This window comes from Macaca fascicularis, chromosome 12, assembly GCF_037993035.2.
Source record: "Macaca fascicularis isolate 582-1 chromosome 12, T2T-MFA8v1.1".
Classification (NCBI taxonomy): Eukaryota; Metazoa; Chordata; class Mammalia; order Primates; family Cercopithecidae; genus Macaca; species Macaca fascicularis.
In genome coordinates, this window is record NC_088386.1 from 74729523 (window position 1) to 74750845 (window position 21323).

At 36.7% G+C, this 21323-nt stretch overlaps 1 protein-coding gene and 1 pseudogene across 10 annotated transcripts in view; one reads left to right on the forward strand and one right to left on the reverse strand.

Annotated features, from left to right (window-relative positions):
- SESTD1 (SEC14 and spectrin domain containing 1) overlaps positions 1–21323 on the reverse strand; it is a 151385-nt gene that overhangs the window by 68389 nt on the left and 61673 nt on the right. For 7 of the 10 annotated variants that reach the window (XR_012421288.1, XR_012421285.1, XR_012421287.1 and 4 more), the window contains exons 2-4: positions 15254–15333; positions 7296–7404; positions 710–800 (exon numbers count right to left, since the gene is read on the reverse strand). Coding sequence is in view for 5 of the 10 variants with exons in the window: in XM_074009542.1 (XP_073865643.1) it covers positions 710–800; positions 7296–7404; positions 15254–15333 (280 nt within the window). In the remaining 5 variants the exon portion in view is untranslated. Of the gene's footprint in view, positions 1–709; positions 801–7283; positions 7405–15253; positions 15334–16932; positions 17028–21323 lie in introns of all 10 variants that reach the window. The other 3 variants (XR_012421286.1, XM_065525703.2, XM_065525701.2) reach the window with 2 other exon arrangements.
- Positions 10155–10251, forward strand: LOC135966692 (small nucleolar RNA U3; annotated as a pseudogene).

Here is a 21323-nt window from a genome sequence, read left to right on the forward strand (position 1 = left end):
TCAATACCCTTAAAATAAATCAACAAATGTCTACTGGGTGCCTACTACATGCCAGGGGTCACAGAAACATTCTGTGTGGAACATGAGGAAATATAAAACACAAGACTGGCATCAGATCTCAAAAAGTTTGTAATCGTAGATGTTTATTAAATGTTAATTTGTGAGGGGCTGAAATTCCTGAGGACACAGATGTTAAGTAAGTTTCTTCTGGACTATAAACAAATAATAAGATCATCGTGAATCCTGATGCTTTATGTAGGAAATAGGGGACTAGAAGAGAAAGACAAGCCAGAATCACCTGAGAAGTTTCTCTGAACTACACTTAACCAAAAATCCTACCACCTACCTGTAGTTTCAGAATGGGGTGCAAGAGGGAGAATGACAGACACCAGAGCATGCAAAAGCTCCCACATGAGTCTCATAATTTCAACGCTCACACTTTTAAAATCACTGGCCTCCTTTCTTAAATTACTTAAACATGACATATTATTTTCATTTACAAACCTATTAGAAGAGATTTACTTAACTGCCTAAATTCAAACCTAAGGAGTTGAATTTGAACAATCCAATAGTGATCAGTGCATTTTCAGAACTCAGTCACTGCTAGGACGCCAGGCACAGTCCAATAAATTAAGTGCATTTGCCATTTTCACCAGGATCTGTTGCTGTAAAATAAAAACCATTTCCTGATAGACAAAACCAAAATTACCTGTAGCATTACGACTACTGTTTTCACCACATTCCATTGTGATTTTCTGCCATCCACAATCACGGTAAATCCTCTAGCCTTACACTTCTCACTGAAACAAAACAAAATTACACAGCATTAAAACAAGCTCCAGAATTCGTTCTTCATAATTCTAAATAAAGAAGGTTTAAAACTTAACTGCATATGCAGTAGAATTAATCTCACTTGGTTTAGTTTACATTGTCAATAAATAAAATTCTTCAGAGTATCCTTTCATTTTCTCAAGCAATTTATTTTTCTCATTTTAGGAAATGTTCACAATTTACAAACTAATGTGGCAAGAAAATTATTCTAAAAGCATAAAAGTCAATGTCTTAAAAAGTAAAGAAATCAAAGCAACATTCAAACAGTACTAATAGTCTCTCAATTTCTTCATCAGTAAAAAGGGATCACAGTGAAGTAAGTCACTAATTGCCAAATGTGTTATATATTTCTTGTCTCACCTTCCTGCCAGAAGTATAAGATTTGTGAAGTGACAGTTCAAAACAGATAGAAAATAGTTATTAATAAATCACAAAAATCGGCTTCTTAGCGTTCTTTTGGAGAAATTTAATGAGATGAGGTAGAACCTGCTGATTCAAAAGCTTGAATAGACCATGTCTAACCCACTTCCACTCTCACTTTGCATTCTCAGTCACTTGACCAACAAAATATTATCTTCAGTGTTGGATTTCTGTATTATATTGAGTGATTTAAAGTATTAACTAAACACTTCCCAGAAGTCTAACCTAGTAAAACGCAACTTCTGGAGGGAAAAACTCCATTCTAAAGGCCAAAACTACATACCTATCATTATCATTATTATTATTATTATGTTTACTTATCAACTTAATGTAAAGATCTCAACTGCACTCCTTCCAATACAGTAAATGGAACTACAGCTTTGCTTATCAGAGCAAGATTTTGGTAGTGAAACCTGTCCCCATACAAACTGTTCCAAATTACATACATTATAGGAAAAAATAAACAGACCTTTTCCTGGGATTTAAATCCACCAACAGTTCAGGGGACTTTACTAGTCCTCCTCTTCTCCCTCCAAGCATGCACACTAGTTCCAAGAAGGTTCTTGTAGAAGTCATGTTCTGTTCTACCGAGAAACAGTAAGACTACAAGGAATGAGGATGATATTGCTAAAAGTTTAGAGTGGGAACAGGCAAGGACAGAAGCTGAGCTTCCAAAGTAAACAAAAGAGTATTCAAAAGGTAAGGCAAACTGATGCATATGTTCACACAAAAACCTGCATGTAAATATTCATAGCAGAATAATTCATAATAGCTGAAGAGCAGAAACAATTCAAATGTCCATCAACTGATGAACAGAAACACAAAACACAGTATAACCAAACAATGAGACATTCAGCCATAAAAAAAGATGAAGTACTGACAGATGCTACAACATGGCTAAACCTTGAAAACATTATGCTAAGTAAAAGATGCCAGACACAAAAGGACACACATTGAATGATTCCATTTATATGAAATGTCCAGAATAGGCAAAGCCAGAGACAGAAAGCAGATTAGTGGTTGACAAGGGTTAGGAGGGAAGAATGGAGAGTGACTGCCGATGGGAACAAGGTTTATTTTGGGCTGATAAAAATGTTCTGAAACTAGATAGCATAACGGATGCATAACCTGTGAATACACTAAATATCACTGAATTGCCTACTTTAAAAAGATGATTTTTATGACATCTGAACTATATCTCAATAAAACAAAAGTACTCTATTTTTGGATTTGCATCACAAGATAAAGGACCCACTAAATATTCTTTGGGAAAAACTAAAGGTAAGGCCAATACAGTCATCACTTGTGGGTTAGCAAAAGAAAATAAAAGACTTGCAGAGGGGGCTAGGTGTGGTGCCTCACGTCTCTAACCCTAGCACTTTGGGAGACTAGGGCAAGAGGATGGCTTGAGCCAAGGAGTTCGAGGCCAGCATGTGAGACCAGCAAGACTCCATCTCTATTTCAAAAAAGTAAAAGACTTGTGGAGAGAAGCAAACCTGACACATAATGACTATCTGTGGGCTCAAGTAATGAGGGGATTCCTGGGGTTCTCCACCAACAAGACATCTAAGAAGACCACCATGATATAGAAGAGGATACAAGCCCAACAGTGATCAGCTAGGCAGGGTAGCTGGTTGTTCAGTGGTCTGGAGTAGTGGCAACAATGCAGGGATTCTACCAATGCCTTTTGCAGGAAGGAGAGCTAAGACACAGCTGTCCAGAAGAGGGCCTTCCCACCAAGAGAAACGTGCCATTCTCATAATGTGGTACTTTCTCAACATTGGCATCTATAGTCCTGAGATGTAGGTTACACAACCATTTTGTTAAATACATTTTATATAAGCAATACATTTACATTTCAAAGCACACTATAAATTAATCTGTACATTAAGACTAAGAAAGTAATGAAGCTTGAAAATACCATCTGTAGTGATCTTAAAGGAATAAAATACTCTAAATTTATCTTTCAGAGTACTAAGAAACACACTTAATCCTCTCATATTCTCACATTTTACTAAGATAGATAATGAAAATACACAAAATCCAAAGATATTACTATTTCAAAATTGCCAGACCAAGTGGTCTTTCAGGTACTTGAAAGGAAATAGTTTTGTTTTTTACTTCATCCTTGTAAGTGGTATGATGGCTTAAACTGCTTCTAACGACATATTTAATTTAGAAGCATGCTATACCCTTTATAAAGGGCCTGTTGTAGGACCTGAAGTGCTATTAATAACAAATTCCTATAGCCCCTGTTACCATGTTTATAACTATACTTTAACAGTAATAGAAAAAAAAATCTAAGACCCCGCCTCCTAGTTCCTAGCCCAGTTAAACCTTTCAAGAGTGACATAGCTGAGTTAAAACCGCTATGTAAAGGTGAGGTTGTCTAAACAGTCCACTCACTTTTGACACAGAAGACACTGTTAGTGGATTTCCTGGGTCCAATATCCTGCAGATCTTCACTCATTTCTTTGATTACAACTACACGCTCCTTCTCTTCCACTCACACAGCTCTGCTAGTATTTACATAATGGCACTAATTTCACTTATGCTTTTATTATAATTACTTGTTTACAATTCATCTTCATTAGATAATATGCTTCCAGAAAGCAAGAATGTTACCTTACAAATGTCTTGGCAGCTTCTAGCACTGTGCTTTAAATACAGAAGGCCTTTAATAATGTTAGATGACACACATCACATCACTCCTCAGATACGACAATAGCTTTCCATCTCATTCAGAACGGAAGCCATGGCCTACATGGTCTTCCACGACCTGACTCCTGACTCTCTTCTGGTCCCCCTCCCAGCACTGTGCTCCTCTCTCAAACTGTTCCAGCCACACTAGCCTCCTTGATCTTCCCAGAACATGTTAAACCTGCTCCTGCCTCAGGGCCTTTGCACTTACTGCTCACTCTGTCTTCGATGTTCGTTGATCAGATTCTGTAGGGTCTGCCCTTCCTTTCAATCATCTCTGGCAAAATATCATCTTATTTTGTAAAGTATCACCACTCTAGCACTCTGACTCTTTTCATGCTTTGTTTTCATAGCACTCATGAATATCCAAAATACTGTACACTTAGTATCTGAAACAGAAAACAAACTCAGGGCCAACCTGTGTACAAAAGAGTCAAGAAATGCTTCCATTCTCAACTGTGCTAGGTTAGCCATTTAAAATAGCTATATATCACACTTTGTCCCTGTGATCATTAAAATTAAGCACAAACTATAAGAAATGGGGTAATTTCTTTTCATTTTCACAAAAATTTTGAAAAGCTATTATTGTATTCAAAACGTTAAGATAGTCACTGCACAAAAAAAAAAAACAAACCAATTTTGGACATCTCCTATTAGGAAGAGGCCACCTTAGCTAGCTACAATGTTGGAGATGTCTGCAGATGTTCACAGCTGGAAGGAGTTAAACATTAACAGTTGGAAGCTGGGAGACAAAAGCAGGTCACAAAAGAATGTAGATATACTAGAAATGAAAAAACTTTTCTAGACACATCCGGGGCCTGATCTGGTAGGGTAAACTTAAAAACATTCCTAGGACAAAAAGAGGGCTGAAACATGGGTGATAATGTGATAAAACTACACACAATGTTAGTTTTAGATTTTCTAAGTGGTGGACATATGGGTGTCACCATATAATTCCTTCAACTTTTTTGCATATATAAACATTTTAATAAAATGTTGGGGGGTTACATTTTAAAAGCACTTCTGAGCAGTGGAAATTTTGAATGAAAAACATTGGTTTTAAGATCACACATCTAGTTAACTGCTCTCTAGCATCACAATGGAGAGATCAAAAACACCTTAGCTCTCTAAGGAAATGGCAAGTACGGATAAAAAGCTGACAGCCACTTTGTTAATCCCAAAATTATGGGAGACTGATCCAAGAAAGCAGGACAGAGTTTTCATGAATACTTGAGAAGGTCAAATTTTAGCAAAACAATCATAAGAAATAAAGTATCCATGTATCTATTTTGCCTTGCTAGAATAAGTTCTTTCATCTTGCTTCAACTTACACCTTCTCTGCTAGTTGGCAGGTAAGTGTAGATATGCAGAAACTGATTCATCATTTACACTGGAGGAACATCATACGTACATTTACATGAGAAAAAGAAAGAGAAAATTTAAATAGTATAGGCTGTACTTCCTGCTTATCCACACCAGAGTGAACATGAGTCAGGAGATGCGAATGAATTTGCTGGGCCTTTAGCCTCCCTCAGTTACCCAGTGCCTCTGACAGGGTAAGCATCCTGTTGAACTGAATATGATCCCAGTATATACAAACATGCATTTTCTTTAAACAAACCTAATCACAAGACAACTATATCTTCTGGAATTCAGTATGAATAACTTGCTCCAATGCTGAAGGAAAACCTAACATGTTCATGGAAAGGTAATACAGTCTCTGATCCACCCTCAGGCATTTTTCAAAAGTAACTTTGACAATTAGTAGTTTTTGCTTTTCATCTGAACCCACTGGACTTCACGTGAGATGCAACTACACTGAACTCTATTCATTTGAAGTACAAAAAGGCTCTAAATTGGTGTCAGGAATTGTGGACACTCATCCCAGCTGTGCGACTCACTAGGTTTGAGATTTTGGGCAAGTAACCATAACCTCTGAATTTCAATTTCCTCAACTACAAAATAAGGTAGTTGTTCAGATGGCACTTGACATATTTAACCTTCTATTAATCCATCTGTGAAATTTTTTTCATAACTTGTAAGCTGTAAGTCTGGCTAACCATGGTTACCTAAAAAGCAGTTTGTTATCTAATGGTGAACAAGTTAGCAATCCACAGTTTGGGGGATTAGCAAGATTACTGCTAATGCAATTAGCTAATGCTAATACTAATACACTGACTACAGATTCTCATCATTTTCACCCCCAGAAACTGAAAATATTGAAAATTTTCACATGAAGAGCTCTATTTCCACAATATTAAAAAAACAAACAGCAACAGAATCATTAAATTACAGAACACTACTGGACGCAGGTGCGATTAAAATGAGTTGTTTTAACTCCATACTCTGCAAGGTGGTTTAAACGGAAAAAAGCTATTGTATCAATAAAATGCAAATACAGGAAAAACATACAAAGAATTGTTTACTCTGACGAAAATGTTTTAAAATTCACTAGCCAGAACTTAAAAGCAGTATATGAAATAGTCGTGTTCCTTTTTCTACCTCTACATTGTATACACACACACACACACAGACACACACACAGAAACCTGCCCTCATTTACATGCTTAATTGTAGTGGTTTACAAACCTGGTTGCACATTAGAAATATACAAGAAGCTTAAAAGACTTTCTAAAAATTCTGATAAGCAGGCTTCCCAAGAACAATTGGATCAGAATCTCTGGAAGTGAACCCCTGATCATTAGAATTTTGAAAAAAAACTCCAGATGACTAATATGCAGTCACAGTTGTGCCCCAGTCCCAATTATGGGAGAAGCAGATGGGGAGGAAGCTTTATTTTTGTTGTTGAAGTGATGGGTAGACTAGGGCAAATAAAGAGGTTTAAGTTGGGTCTTCACTGAACAAATGTGAAAACTAAAGTTAAAGGCCCTTTACATTGAAATATAAACAAACATTTTTGACATTTTTTAAAATAAAAATATTTATAAACTTCTAACAGCCTTCACTCACTCAGTACATTAAAACCTGCACATGTATTTATATCAATATGGTGAAATAGCTTACCTAAATAAAAGATCTTTTCTACTGATTAAATTCTCCAATTTTTCTAAAGTTACATGATATAGATGCTTAGTTACAGTGTTCCTTAAAAGTTGACAATACATACATTTTGGAAATCTGTAAATCATTAAATTCATCAAGAGCATAAAATGAGCATTTTATCTGCAATGATGTTATAAGTCATTGATTTTAGTATCTATAATTATAATTTCACTGCGAATAAAAACAAATAAGATAGCAAAGTATACTTCAACAATAGAAAGAATCATTAGTAACTGAAAGAAAACATACTGAGATTTAAGAAAAGACACCTTTAGAGTCACCTTGGAATGCTGAGTAGGTAGTCTAAGGTGACACTCAGCTCATCCATATTTGTCTGTTCGAGGCATAATGGAATTGTCAAAATGAGGCCACTCCGTCTGTCCTTTCCTCCTATTAAAAAAGAGATTTAAATTTAACATGTAATACATATTAAGGCATAATCTGAATAATATATATTTGAATCCAATCTTACTACAATAATAAGTTTAAGACATAAATTGGAAAATATCTAATGGCTACCTATAGATTGTAAATGTTTATGATAGTATAGGAGAATTATAGAAAATTTAGAAAAAACAAAAAAAAAATCACCCATGAAATCTTCACCCAAACAGCAAATATCGCTTTATTTAAATTTCTTCCATTTAGTGTGCTTAATGTAATCAATTCATCAAGCACCTCTCGTGTGCCCAGCACAGTAAATACTTGCAAGTAAAGTAAAATAAATTTCCAATGAACCTAGGAAGAAAACATTTAGGTCATAAGAAATAAGATAGTTTGTTATGTTGTATAAGATATATAAAAATTATAAAAAGGGATTTAGAAAATGATTAAGAGCTGCAGTAAATGTGAAAAGTTTCATTAAAAAGCTAAGACTTGAGGAAAACAGAGCTGGGGGTATTGGTGTGCCTGTAGTCTCAAGTCCCAGCTACTCAGGAGGCTGAGGGTGAGAGTATCACTTGAACCCAGGAGTCCAGTACTAGCCTGGGCAACATAGCAAGATTGCATCGAAAGAAAGAAAAGAAAAGAAAGAAGAGAGAGAGAGAGAAAAAGACAGAGGAAGGAAGGGAGGGAGGGAGGGAGAGAGGAAGGGAGGGAGGGAGGCAGGGAAGAATTTGTAAACCAAGTCAAAAGAGTATTCTGTTATGAGGAATGATCTGCGTTAACTCACAAAGGTCAGACAGGCATAAACTGTTCATAAGACAATAAAGATAAAGCACTGCACAGCTGAGAAGGGTGCATGGGAACTGGATATTGAAGTCTGAAATCAAGGTAGTAGAATACAGTTACATTCCATGTACGTTCAAGTCCCTTTCAGTGTGCCAAAAGTATAATGTAACTTTTAAATACTTTTATACCCACATCGTGTCTTTGGAAGTTTCCTACATGTTTTATTTTCATACTGAAGCCCATCTTCTGACCTAGTTGACATTTGAGGTAATTTTAGAAGCTTAAAAAGAAGAAAATACTGAAAGAAACAATTCCACATGATCGCTAGACATCTATCACTAAAAACTGGTAAGTGTGAAGTGAAGAAAAATACTCATATTAGTGACACAAATGGAATTCATAACGTATGAACCATAAATGAACTTCTGTCCTCCATTAGGTCAACCATTACTACTATCCAACCACTTTGTTTAATGTCAACAAATAACCATCTAAGATGATTCAACTTACTAATCAATCAATATGACTTCAACTGCATATTTTTTGTTCAGAATATGTGTCATTTTTCAAAAAAAAAAAAAAAGGATTAACACAAGTGATTTTCAAACTGCATCCACTGAAGGACTCTGTTGGTTTGAAAAAATTTTCTCTATTACTAAAAAAGTTTGAAAATTACTGGCTTAAACAATCAATGGTCAAGTGAAGAAGTTAATAGGAATAGGCTAAGAAGTCTTTCATTTATACTTCAAAATTGCTAAGCTTTATCCATGCATTAAGCCAAGCCCCAAAAAAAGCTCACACCTGGACTATGGCACTCTGACTCACTGTAGAATTGTCTTTAGAAGATAAATTGAACATTCAGGGCTATATTTAACTCAATTCCCTCAGCTTTCATTCAGGGACAATAAAATAATCACCAGTGTAAAAGTACCAGAGGGGTGAAAGCCAACAGGAAAAAGACTTTCAAGGTAGTTATGGTCAAAAGCATCAAATGCTACAGAGACAAGTGTCACAAGATGCAAAAATGTCATGGTAAAGATTATAAGAGAATAATAATGTCTGCTATTGAAAAGAATGTGAGAACACAGGCATTTTCATACACCATTGGAAAAAACAGAAATTGAAACAATCTTCTTGGAGGGCAATCTGACAAAACCTAACACAAATATAAATGCATATTATCTTTATACCACTTCTACTTATAAAAATGCATACTGCTGAACTTGTACAAAATACACAAAGCTTTTTAGGTATAGAAGAGAAAAAAATGCACAAAGCTATGAATAAGAATATTTACAAAATCATTCATATCAGAGTATAATATATAATATATATTTATATATATAGTATATAGTATTGTATATAATATACAATATGTAAAATGCACTAGGAAAACATGTCGATTTATACAGAGACATAACATACTTTGAAAAAAGGACATTAGTGTTATCAAGGCAATTAGGACAGGACATAAATAAGAATTAACACAGAGAAAACAAGCTAATACAGGCCAAATAACTCTGAGTTGGCAGAGCTGCAGTATCTATGCTACAGCATGTACAGATTTACTCAATGATCCAAACTCCAGAAGATCACTACACCCAATGTACCATACCATTGCTCCCACTCACAGCTTTCCCTTGACTCATCTTAGCTGATACATACTTTGAGTTGATAACTGAAGATAAATTCAAGTGTATATAAACAGTTTTGAACAGCAAAGAGTGAAAACAGCATAATGGATATTAAATAACTCCTCCAGTGTACTGAAACTTCCTCAGAGAAAGATGGAAGAAAAAAGCTAGAAGATAGTTATCATAAAAACTAATTATTCTGTATTTCAGAAACAATTATTTGGATGCCAGTTAGTCAATTATTAATTATTATCTTTTCATATAAGAAGTGAGACATCGTGACATCTACCTTGTAGAGGTCATTTTAATGAAATTACAGAACAGAATAAGTATCAGAAGACTGTATTTTCAGGGATTATTTTTATAGTTCATTCCTAGAGAGCTTTCTCCGAATGTGTAGAGCATCAAAAATCTTTAAGGAGGCTAGAGAAGAGTCAGATCACATACAATGAGAACCCTGTCATGCTAATAGTGGACTTCTCAGGAGAAACATTATAAGCCAAAAGAGACTGGAGGCTTATTTTTACCATTCTTAAAGAAAAAGATTTCCAACCAAGAATTTCATATCCTACCAAACTAAGCTTTATAAGTGAAGGAGAAATAAAATCTTTTCCAGACAAGTAATTCCTAAGGGAATTCATTACCACTAGACCAGCCTTACAAGAGATCCTTAAGGGAGTTCTAAAGATGGAAACAAAAGAACACCTGCTACTACAAAAACACATTTAATTACATAGCCCACAGACCCTATAAAGCGACTACACAATTGAGACTACAAAGAAACCAGTTAATGACTTCAAAATAGGATTATAACCTCACATACCAATATTAGCCTTGAATATAAAAGGTCTTATACCCTACTTAGAAGACACAAAATGGCAAAATGGATTCAAAAAACAAGATTTGGCCAAGCATAGTGGCTCATGCCTATAATCTCAGCAATTTGGAAGACTGAGGTAGAAGGATCACTTGAGACCAGGAGTTCAAAACCAGCCTAGGCAATATATAAGGACACCTGTCTCCACAAAAAAATTAAAAATGAGAAAATTAGCTGGGCATGATGGCACATGTCTGTGGTCCCAGCTACTTGAAAGGCTGAGGTGGGAGGACTGCTTAGGCCCAGGAGGTTAAGGCTACAGTGAGCTATGATCATACCACTGCACTCCAGCCTGGGTGACAGAACGAGATCCTGTCTCAAACAAACAAACAAAAAACTCAAAAAACAACACCCATCCATCTTCTGTCTTTAAGAGACCCATCTCACATGTAATGATAATGATAGGTTCAAAGAAAAGGGTTGGGGAAAGACCTATTACACATAAGCAAAACAAAAAAGGGCAGGGGTCACTATTCTGATATCAGAAAAAACAGACTTTAAACCAACAATAATCAAATAGGACAAAGAAGAGCATTACATAATGATAAAGGGTTCAATTCAACAAGAATACCTGATTATTCTAAATATATATACATGCACCCAACAACGAAGTACTGTAGATTCATAAAAAAATAATTCTGGACCTACAAGATGAATTAGACAGCCACACAATAATAGCAGGGGATTTCAACACTCCACCAATAGAGCTAGACAGATCATCAGGGAGAAAACAAACAAATTCTGAACTTAAATTTGACACTTGACCAATTAGACCTAATAGACATCTACAGAACAGTCCATTCATCAACCACAGAATATACATTCTTCTCATCTGCATGTGAAACTCTACTCTAATCTGCATGTGAAACTCTTCTCATCTGCATGTGAAACATACTCTAAAACCAACCACAGGCTTGGCCATAATGCAAGTCTTGATAAATTAAAAAAACTCAAAATCATACCAACCATACTCTCAGATCACAGTGTAATAGAAGTAGAAATCAATACCAAGAAGATCTCTCAAAACCACACAATTACATGAAAATTAAACAGCTTGCACTTGAATGATTTTTGTGTAAACAAAATTAAGGTAGAAATCAAAAAATTGTTTGAGATAAATGAACACAGTGATACAACATCAAAATCCCTGGGATGCTGCAAAAACTGTTAAGGTTTATAGCACTAAATGACTACATCAAGAAGTTACAAAGATCTCAAATTAACAATGTAACGTCACACCTACAGGAACTAGAAAAACAAGAACAAACAAACTCCAAAGCTAACAGGAAAAAAGAAATAACTGAAACTAGAGCAGAAGGGAATGAAATTGAGACCCCAAATCCATTAAAGGAATCAACAAGGCCAGGCAAGGTGGCTCAGCCCTCAAATCTCAGCACTTCGAGAAGTCAAAGTGAGCGAATCACTTGAGCTCACGAATTTGAGATCAGCCTGTGCAACACAGCAAAACCCCATCTTTACAAAAAATACAAAAATTGGCTGGGCATGGTGGTACACACCCGTAGTCCCAGCTAATTGTCAGGGCTGAGGCTGGAGGATTGCTTCAGCTCAGGAGGTCAAAGCTGCAGTGAGCCTAGTTCGTACTTGCTCTCCACCCTAGAATGAGTGACAAAGTGAGATCCTGTCTCAAAAAAAAGTGTGGGGGGCGGGGGAGCTGACAACATCAAATGATACACAAGATCAAAGACCACTAGCTAGATTAAGAAAGAAAAAAAGAGAGGAGATCCAAATAAGGACAATTAGAAATGACAAAGGTGACATTACAATTGATCCCACAGAAATACAAAAGACTTCTGTGCACACTAACTAGAAACTCTAGAGAAATGGATAAATTCCTAGAAACACAGACCCTCCCAAGGTTGAATCATAAAGAAACTGAAGCCCTCAACAGCCCAATATTTAGTTCTGAAATTGAACTGGTAATTTAAAAATCTACCAACAAAAAAAAGCCCTGGACTAGATGGATTCACAGCCAAATAATCCTCCACATTCAAATAGGTTTTATTCCTGGGATGCAAGATCAGTTCAACATGCACAAATCAATAAATGTGATTTACCAAATAAACAGAATTAAAAACCATATGATCATCTCAATAGATGCAGAAAAAGCCTTCAATAAAATCCAATATCCTATCATGATAAAGACCCTCAATAAACTATGCATTGAAGAAATACATCTCAAAATAATAAAAGCTATCTATATACAAACCCACAGTCAACATCATGCTGAACAGGCAAACGCCAAAAGTATTCCCCTTAAGAACTGAAACAAAACAAGGATAGCTACTCTCACCACTTGCATTCAACATAGTACTAAAAGTCCTAGCAAGAATCATCAGGCAAGAAAAAGAAAAGGCACAGAAATAGAAAAGGAGTCAAATTATTGCTCTTTGTTGACTTTATGTTTCTATACCTAGACAACTCTACAGCCTCCACCAAAAGGCTTCTAGAACTGATAAATTACATTAGTAAAATTTCAGGGTAAAAAAATCAATATACAAAAATAAGTTGCATTTCCAAACACCAATGACACTCAAACTGAGAGCCAAATAAAGAACATATTCCCACTTATAACATCCACAAAAAATACTTAAAACTACACCTAAGCAAGGAGGTGAAATATATCTACAAGGAGAGCTATAAAACACTGCTGAAAGAACAGAAGACATAAAGTAATGGAAAAACATTCCATCATCATATTTAAAATGTTAAAATGGCCATACAGCCCAAAGCAATCTACAAATTCAATGCTATTCGTATCAAACTACCAATGTCAATTTTCACAGAATAGAAAAAAACTAAAGTTCACATGGAAACAAAAAAGAGCCCAACTAGCCACAGCAATTCTAAGCAAAAAGAAAAAAGCCAGAGGTATTACATTACCTGTCTTCAAGCTACACTACAAGGCTGCAGTAAACAAAACAGCATGGTACTGGTATAGAAACAGACACATGGACCAATGGAACAGAACAGAGAATCCAGAGATAAATTCACACACCTACAGCCTTCTGATCTTCAACAAAACATGCAATGGGGAAAGAACTGTCGTTTTAATAAATAGTACTGGGATAACTTGCTAGCCATGTGCAGAAGAATGAAACTGAACCATACCTTTCACCATATACAAAAATTAACTCAAAATGAATTAAAGACTTAAACCTAAGACCTAAAACTATAAAAATCCTAGAAGAAAACCTAGGAATTACAATTCTGGATACCGGCCTTGGAAAAAAAATTATGACTAAGTCCTCAAAAGTAACTGCAACACAAAAATTGAAAAGCAGGACGTAAAGAGCTTCTGCACAGCAAAAGAAACTATCAATAGAGTAAACAGACAACCTACAAAATGGGAGAAAATATTCACAAACTATGCCTCCAACAAAGGCCTAATACCAAGAATCCATAATGAACTTAATCAATTCAACAAGGAAAAAACAAATAACCCCATTAAAAAGTGGGCAAAGGACATGAACAGACATTTCTCAAAAGAAGACATACAAGTGGCCAACAAGCATGCACATCACAAATAATCACAGGAATGCAATCAAATTGACAATGAAATATCTCATACTAGTCAGAATGTCTATTATTAAAAAGTCAAAAAAATAATAGATGCTGGTGAGGCTGCAGACAAAAGGAAATGCATATACACTGTTGGTGGTCATGTAAATTAGTTCAGTAACTGGAGAAAGCAGTCTGGAGACTTCTCAGAGAACTTAAAACAGAGAAATCTATAAAACAATGTATTTTCCTTTGGGTATATACCCAGTAATGGGATTGCTATCATTCAATCCAGCAATCCCGTTACTGTGTATATATCCAACGGAAAATAAATTGCTCTATCAAAAAGACACATGCATTCATATGTTCCTTGCAGAACTATTTATAATAGCAGAGCTACGGAATCAACTTAGGTGCCCATCAACAGTGTAATGGATAAAGAAAACATGGTACATAAACATCATAGAGTACTATGCAGCCGTAAAAAAAAAAAAAAAAACAGGGAAATCATGCCCTTTGCTGCAACATGGATGCAGCCAGAGGCCATCATCCTAAGTGAATATTGACACAGAAACAGAAAACCAAATACTGCATGTTCTCATTTATAAGAAGGAGTGAAACACTGGGCACACATGGACCTAAAGATGGGAGCAACAGACACTGGAGACTACTGCGGGGGAGGGAGAGAAGGGGAAAAGGGCTGAAAAACTACCTACTGGGTATTATGGTCACTACCTGGGTGAGGGGAATCAACTGTACCCCAAACCTTAGTATCATGTAATATACCCATGCAACAGACAGGCACATGTACCCCCAGAATCTAAAATAAAAGTTGAAATTAGAAAAATAAATTGGCCTGCCAAGAACCAGTACAGAGTTAGCTCTCCTAGCTCTTCACTCTGATTTAAAGATGTCTCAGAAATATCTTTTAAACAAAACTTTCATAAAAACATAAAATGCATTTGTCATAATCATCAAACAAAAAAACTATTAAACAGTTTGTATATCAAACACTTCAAATTTTAAGAAGAAAACATACCTGAAAGGAAGGCCAGTTTTTTCTTCAGAATGGGTAATATTACTGAGGCCTCCATTTTACTCCAGTGAACTTCCTTAATTCTGAAAACACAGAAAGTCAAATGTCAACTACAAGATAACAATTATTCCATGAAATATATCCTAATGATAGTTTATCCCAGAGTTTCTAAACCTGAGAACTACTGACATTTTGAGCAAGATGATTCTCTTTTTTGTAGGGAAGTTATCCTGTGCATTGTAGAATAGTTTGCAGCATCCCTGGCTTCTACTCACTAAAAACCAATACCACCTCCCTTTCCCAGTTTTGACAACCAAAATGTCTCTAGACATGGCCAAATATCCTCTGGTAGGCAAAATCACAAGTGGTTGAAAATCACTGGCTTCTTTCTCAGAGCAATACTCTTGGGCTAAAACACTGCCTGGTACACATTAGTAACTAAAAAAATGATTTGTTGAATAAACAAATGAATCAATGAAACAGGCAGTCAATCTTCCTTTGTGTTCCTTATTAATTACACAGCTTAATGCCAAATATCTGATTCTTTCCATTTCACTATTAAATGACTTTTTCTGATTTCTCATATTTTTGCTCCCCTATAATACAGGGTACCACATCTTATCCTGTTTATCTCACTACATTTTCTAATACATTGTTTCAATTTTTGCCCCCATTGTTAACTGCCTCCATCTCTCTACATTTTACAGTTTTTAATTTTCCAGGGAAAATTGTGGTTAGGCCAGTTCATCTTTTTGTACCAGGCCACAATTCACTATTCTTTGATTCAGTTTTCCAGGGTCTACTCAGCCATAGCCAGGGGTTATAGCTAAATACAAAAAGGGACTACCCTTATAGCAAGGGCTAAGGGCAAGATAGTTTCCCTTAAATGGAGGTTTTGCCATGGCAGGCATTCAGGCTTGGCCAGCCCAGTATACTATCAAATTTTGATTTTAAGGAGAATAGGACCTTTCAAACAAAACAACAAAAACAAACAAACAAAATCAATTCTATTATCTTCTTATACTTAGTTTCATGTCTGAGAGAGTATTCTCAATCACATTTTATCCCGTCCTCCCCTGTCCCATCTCACACCCACCCACCATCACAACACAGAGCAGTTCCTTGGAGTGCACTGTGAAATTTTACTGTATTTAATGAAAGCATACTCTCTTGAAGACAGTTTCTAGCACAGCAGAAAATATGACTCTTTGTATATTACTTACTCAGCAAACACCTGCTATGAACCTATCCCACCTAAGGTTATGCTACCAGCTAGAGCTGAAAACTCAAGAAACAGCACTGCTCTGGAGAAAAAAAAAAAAAAAAAAAAAAAAGCAGTCTTTAAAAAACAAACAAAAAATAGATGTTAAGGAAAAAAAAGATGGAGTTGTAACATTGGTCAGATAATGGCTAATTAAACAAGACTAATTTAAACTAGTATATAATTTTACAGCTTTTGTGTATACAATTTAAAAAACACGACCATTTGCATCTGTCTTCAAAGAAAACAAGCTGTCCATCTAGATGATATATTCAAGTTCCCTTGAATATTTGCAATTTGTTTATTCAAGTTTGTTCTACATTAGCCCAGCAAACAAAGTAATAGGAAGTAGGAGGAAAAAAGCTCACAATATACATCTTTAATCTAAAACTAGTAGCACTCCATGTTTTCAGATCAATACCTTGATCTGATGAGTTGTTATCCAGTTATACAAGAACCCAGACAGCCTAGATTCACGTCTTAGATCTCCTGTCTTGTGACCAGCTTGTTGAAGACCTGATTTGAAAGTTTGATAAAGGGGTGATAATAATTACTATAATTAACATTGACTAAGTGTTTATTATAAACTATGCACTGTTCTAAACGATTTCTTTTTATTATCTTAGTCTTCACAACATTTCTATGAGGTAGGTACTATTATTTTATTAGCCCCAAATAGCTTGTTTTCCAGTCCCACCATGGGACAAACCCCATCTATTCCTTCAGACTCATCTCTGGGTAGCATCCTAAAATACTGGATAAATCTGACCCTCACACTCTCAAAAAGAAAGTTTAATTTTCTTGGGCAATACAACATGGCCACATTACAAACTTTCAGATCAGGAACCCTCCTGGCCACAAGGTGGGACCCTTGCCCCAATACTATTTTACAGCTTGCCCTTTTCTGTTGCAACTCTTCTAAGTGATCTGAAGTTCCTATGTCCAGGCTTTCGTAACTCACTCTCTCGGGATCCAAATCTCCACCAAACCTGCTCAATGTGCTGACTATATTCTCTGGCCCCACTGGCTCTTTTGACATTTTGGATGGCCTTTCTTTTACTCTCTCCCGTTCTTCCCAGCTAGCTCGATGGGTTGAGGCCACACCTTCTTCCCGTAACAAACTACCTTCATGTTCAATTACACCTACTCCATCTGCTCCCTCTCTCTCACCTTCCCCTCAACATCCCAACCTTTGATGTTGATTTCCTCCTCCTTATCAGGGATTCTTCTCCCCTTCTCATACTAGGTCAGAGGTCACCTATGAGATCTTATTTTGGCCTCAGAAAAAGTTCTGCTGCTCCAGGACGTGGCAAATGGGGATCTAGGAACCATGAGAGTCCATGCTCCCTTCCTAAAGTCTGATCTTTCCCAAATAAAAACTAAGCTTTGGCTCTTTCAGTAGGGGCCCTCCTCATTTCATGAAGGAATTTAAAAGACTACTGCTTTATCTACCTCGCTTGGTAGGACATGTATATTATTTTTACCACTTGTTGCACCCATGAGGAAAAATCCCACATATGGTCTCTGGCTCACAGGTGGGCAGATGAAGTGCATACCCCAAATCCCCAGGAGTCTGGCCCTGGGAGAACTGCAGTGCCTGACGCTGATCCTAGGTGGGGTTATCAAGAGGGAGAACACAGCAGGAAATGTCATAATCACATGATCACTTGCCTGATTCAGGGCATTAAAAAGGCCATATAAAACCTGTAAATTATGCCAAACTAAGGGAAATAAGAGAGGGGTCAAATGAAAATCTAGCCCTATTGTATTCCAAGCTGGCTGAGGCTATGAGAAAATATACTAGTATGAACTCCCAGAGCCCAGAAGGCCTCAATGTCATAGCTGTTTATCAGCCAGGTATCCCTACACATTAGACATGAAATCCAAAAGCTAGATTAGAGACCACAAACTACTTTCCCAACATTGCTGGACATAGTTTCAATTTCTTCAATAATTGAGAACAGATTAAGGGGAACAGAGCCAAAGAGAAAGAAAAATGCAAGGACAAGAGACAGGCTTAACTGTTGGCTGCTTTAGAAGGCTCCAGCCCATTCCAGATTGTACTGAGGACACTTCTCCAAGTAAGTGTTGTTGATGCAGAAGGACAGGCCACTGGATATGGTTTGGCTCTGTGTCCCCACCCAAATCTCATCTCCAATTGTAATCCCCATGTTTTGAGGAAGAGAACTGTAATCTCCACATGTAGAGTGAGGGAAGTGATTAGATCATGGGGGAGTTTCCACCATGCTGTTCTCATAGTGAGTTCTCACGAGATCTAATGTTTTCATAAATGGCAATTTTTCCTGCCCTCCTTACTTCTCTCTCCTGTTACCCTGTGAAGAAGGTGTCTGCTTCCTCTTCTACCATGACTATAAGTTTCCTGAGGTCTCCCCAGCCATGCAGAACTGTGAGTCAATTAAACCTCCTTTGTTTACAAATTACCCAGTCTCAGGTATTTCTTTACAGCAGTGTAAAAACGGATTAAATAGAAACTTCAAGTTAGACAGTCCTACCTCAGGTGTTTAAAATATAGCCCACATTTATTCAAACAAGCCCTAGCAAGAAATCTAATTGAAAAATCTCTTAAGAAGGGATAACTTCTACAGCATGTAAACTACCTCCTCATTTGCTCTTCCACATAAATCACACAGCAACATGAAATACAAATCTTAACTTCCCAACAAAAGGAAAATAATTTTTGTCTAATTCAAAGGTTACTTAAAGGTTATATATAAAACAAGGTAAAAAGAACCAGGGAATAAGAGAGACATGAAGAAGGTTATAAGGGTAAAAAGGTATTTTGGGAAAGGAAGGTTATTTAAAAACAAACAAACAAACAAACAAAAAATACTTTATATGAGAAAAAAAATCTCGTATAGTAAATTCTTGTCCTGAAATAGAATGACTGGTTGTTTAAGAAAGAGGAATGCTTAGGACAAGTCGTAAAGTCCAAGCATGTCAAAAATAGTCTGTGTAAGTCATAAGAAGGTTTGTGAAGGGAAATTTATGAAAGGAATTTTCTATGTGATTAAGTTGGTTATAACTGAAAGGGAATTATTTAGGATAGTCTTTCTAACATTGCCTCTCCATATGTTAAAACAAGGTTTTCTTAAGGTATTAATCTGTTCTTAACAAAACTACAAGAAGTTTTACTTTTCATTTTATAATGTTTATTTTTAAAACTTCTCAGAATCATCTCAGTTTAACTTTTGCTGTGTCCCGCTGCTTTCAGTTTTTTCTCCCCTAAAAAAGGCCTAATATAACAACACTCCCCAGTTTTTGTCAGCTCCTGTCGTGTTTTCCTCCCAATTCTAACTGCTATTATGTCCTAATGCTAAACATTAGCATAATATTTTAACGTTTCAACTTTAAGGTCAAAAAAATTAAGCAATGTTTTCCTCTAACATAACTTAATTCTGGACCCCGGGCTTTTCTTGGTATGTCTAAATTTTCCATGTAATCAAAAAAACCAACTTATGCTGTTCCTAAGAGTCATGTATTCCCCCGCTGAACACACACTTTCTGTGTCTAATTAAATGCAAACACTTTTTCATTGCGTTTAATTTTCAGGTTACCTAAACGGGTTTCCAATAAGGAAAAACAATCACAAAGCAAAAGGTTTGTGTATCCCTTTTTGGACAATGGCTTTAAAAAACAAAATTTTATCTTCTAGAATTCAACAGTTTCACTTTCAAATGATACTGTGTATGGGATCAGTCTCTCCCCAGAGATGCCTGCTACCGTTACAAATCTCCCCTGGATTCAGCTAGTCACCAGTTTCATCTTGACATACTCCCCCTCTCTGATGAATACCTTCCTCCAGAAAAATCCAATATCCTAAGACCCACAGTCTGGGACAATGACCCACAGGGTCTCCTGACAAACCAACAACCATAGGTAGGGTCTACTCCATGCTCTAGGCATGCCAGGAAGTAGTTGGAAGATGAGACCTCCACCCCATTGCCAAAGATTTGTCACTGCTGTTCTGTCAGAGGGGGTGGGGCAGATGTGGAGTCCTGATAAGTAAGCAACAACGAGAAAGGGGTGATCCCAGATGGGAAACAATGAACTACTGTTAGGACAGATGGTTAATCACAAACAACCTGCAAGCACAGCTACCTTGTTCCGCAGATAGCCGCCTTGTAGCATGACTCTATACAATTTCCCTCCAGCCCCCACCTCTTGGCAGACAACCCTTTCTCTGCTGTGCTGCCCAATGCAACCCTGCAGCATATTTTCACATTTTCGCTAATAAATCTGCATTTCTTTACCTACAACTGTCTTGGTAAATCCCTTTAAAAACTGCAAAGCTGGCCCCAGGCAGTAGCACCCATGACATCCAGGAGTTCAAGACCAACGTGGGCAACATGGCAAGAACCCCACTCTATTTTTTTTAAAAGGGGATGGGAACAGTTCAGAGAGCTTCCAGGTGGGTGAACACATCAAGGTGCTGAGAGGGTAGCACACCCAGACAGGCCATGGAAAGTCCCCATGCCTCCTCCCCTGATACCTTGCACTAAACATCTCTTCTATAGGCTGTTCTTGAGTTGTATCCTTTATAACAACCCAGTAATCATAAGTAAATTGTCTTACTGAAGTCTGTGAGGTATCTTAGTGAATTATCAAACCTGAAGGGGTTGTGGGTGATGAGAACCTTGATTTGTAGCCAAGTCAGACAGAAGAGTGGGTAATCTGGGGACCCAATACTTGTGCCTGGCATCTAAAATGAGGACAGCCCAGCTATGGCGCCTAAAGTGAAGACAGCCTGAGCCTGTAGTCCTAGCTACTAAGGAGGTTGTGGTGGGAGGATTG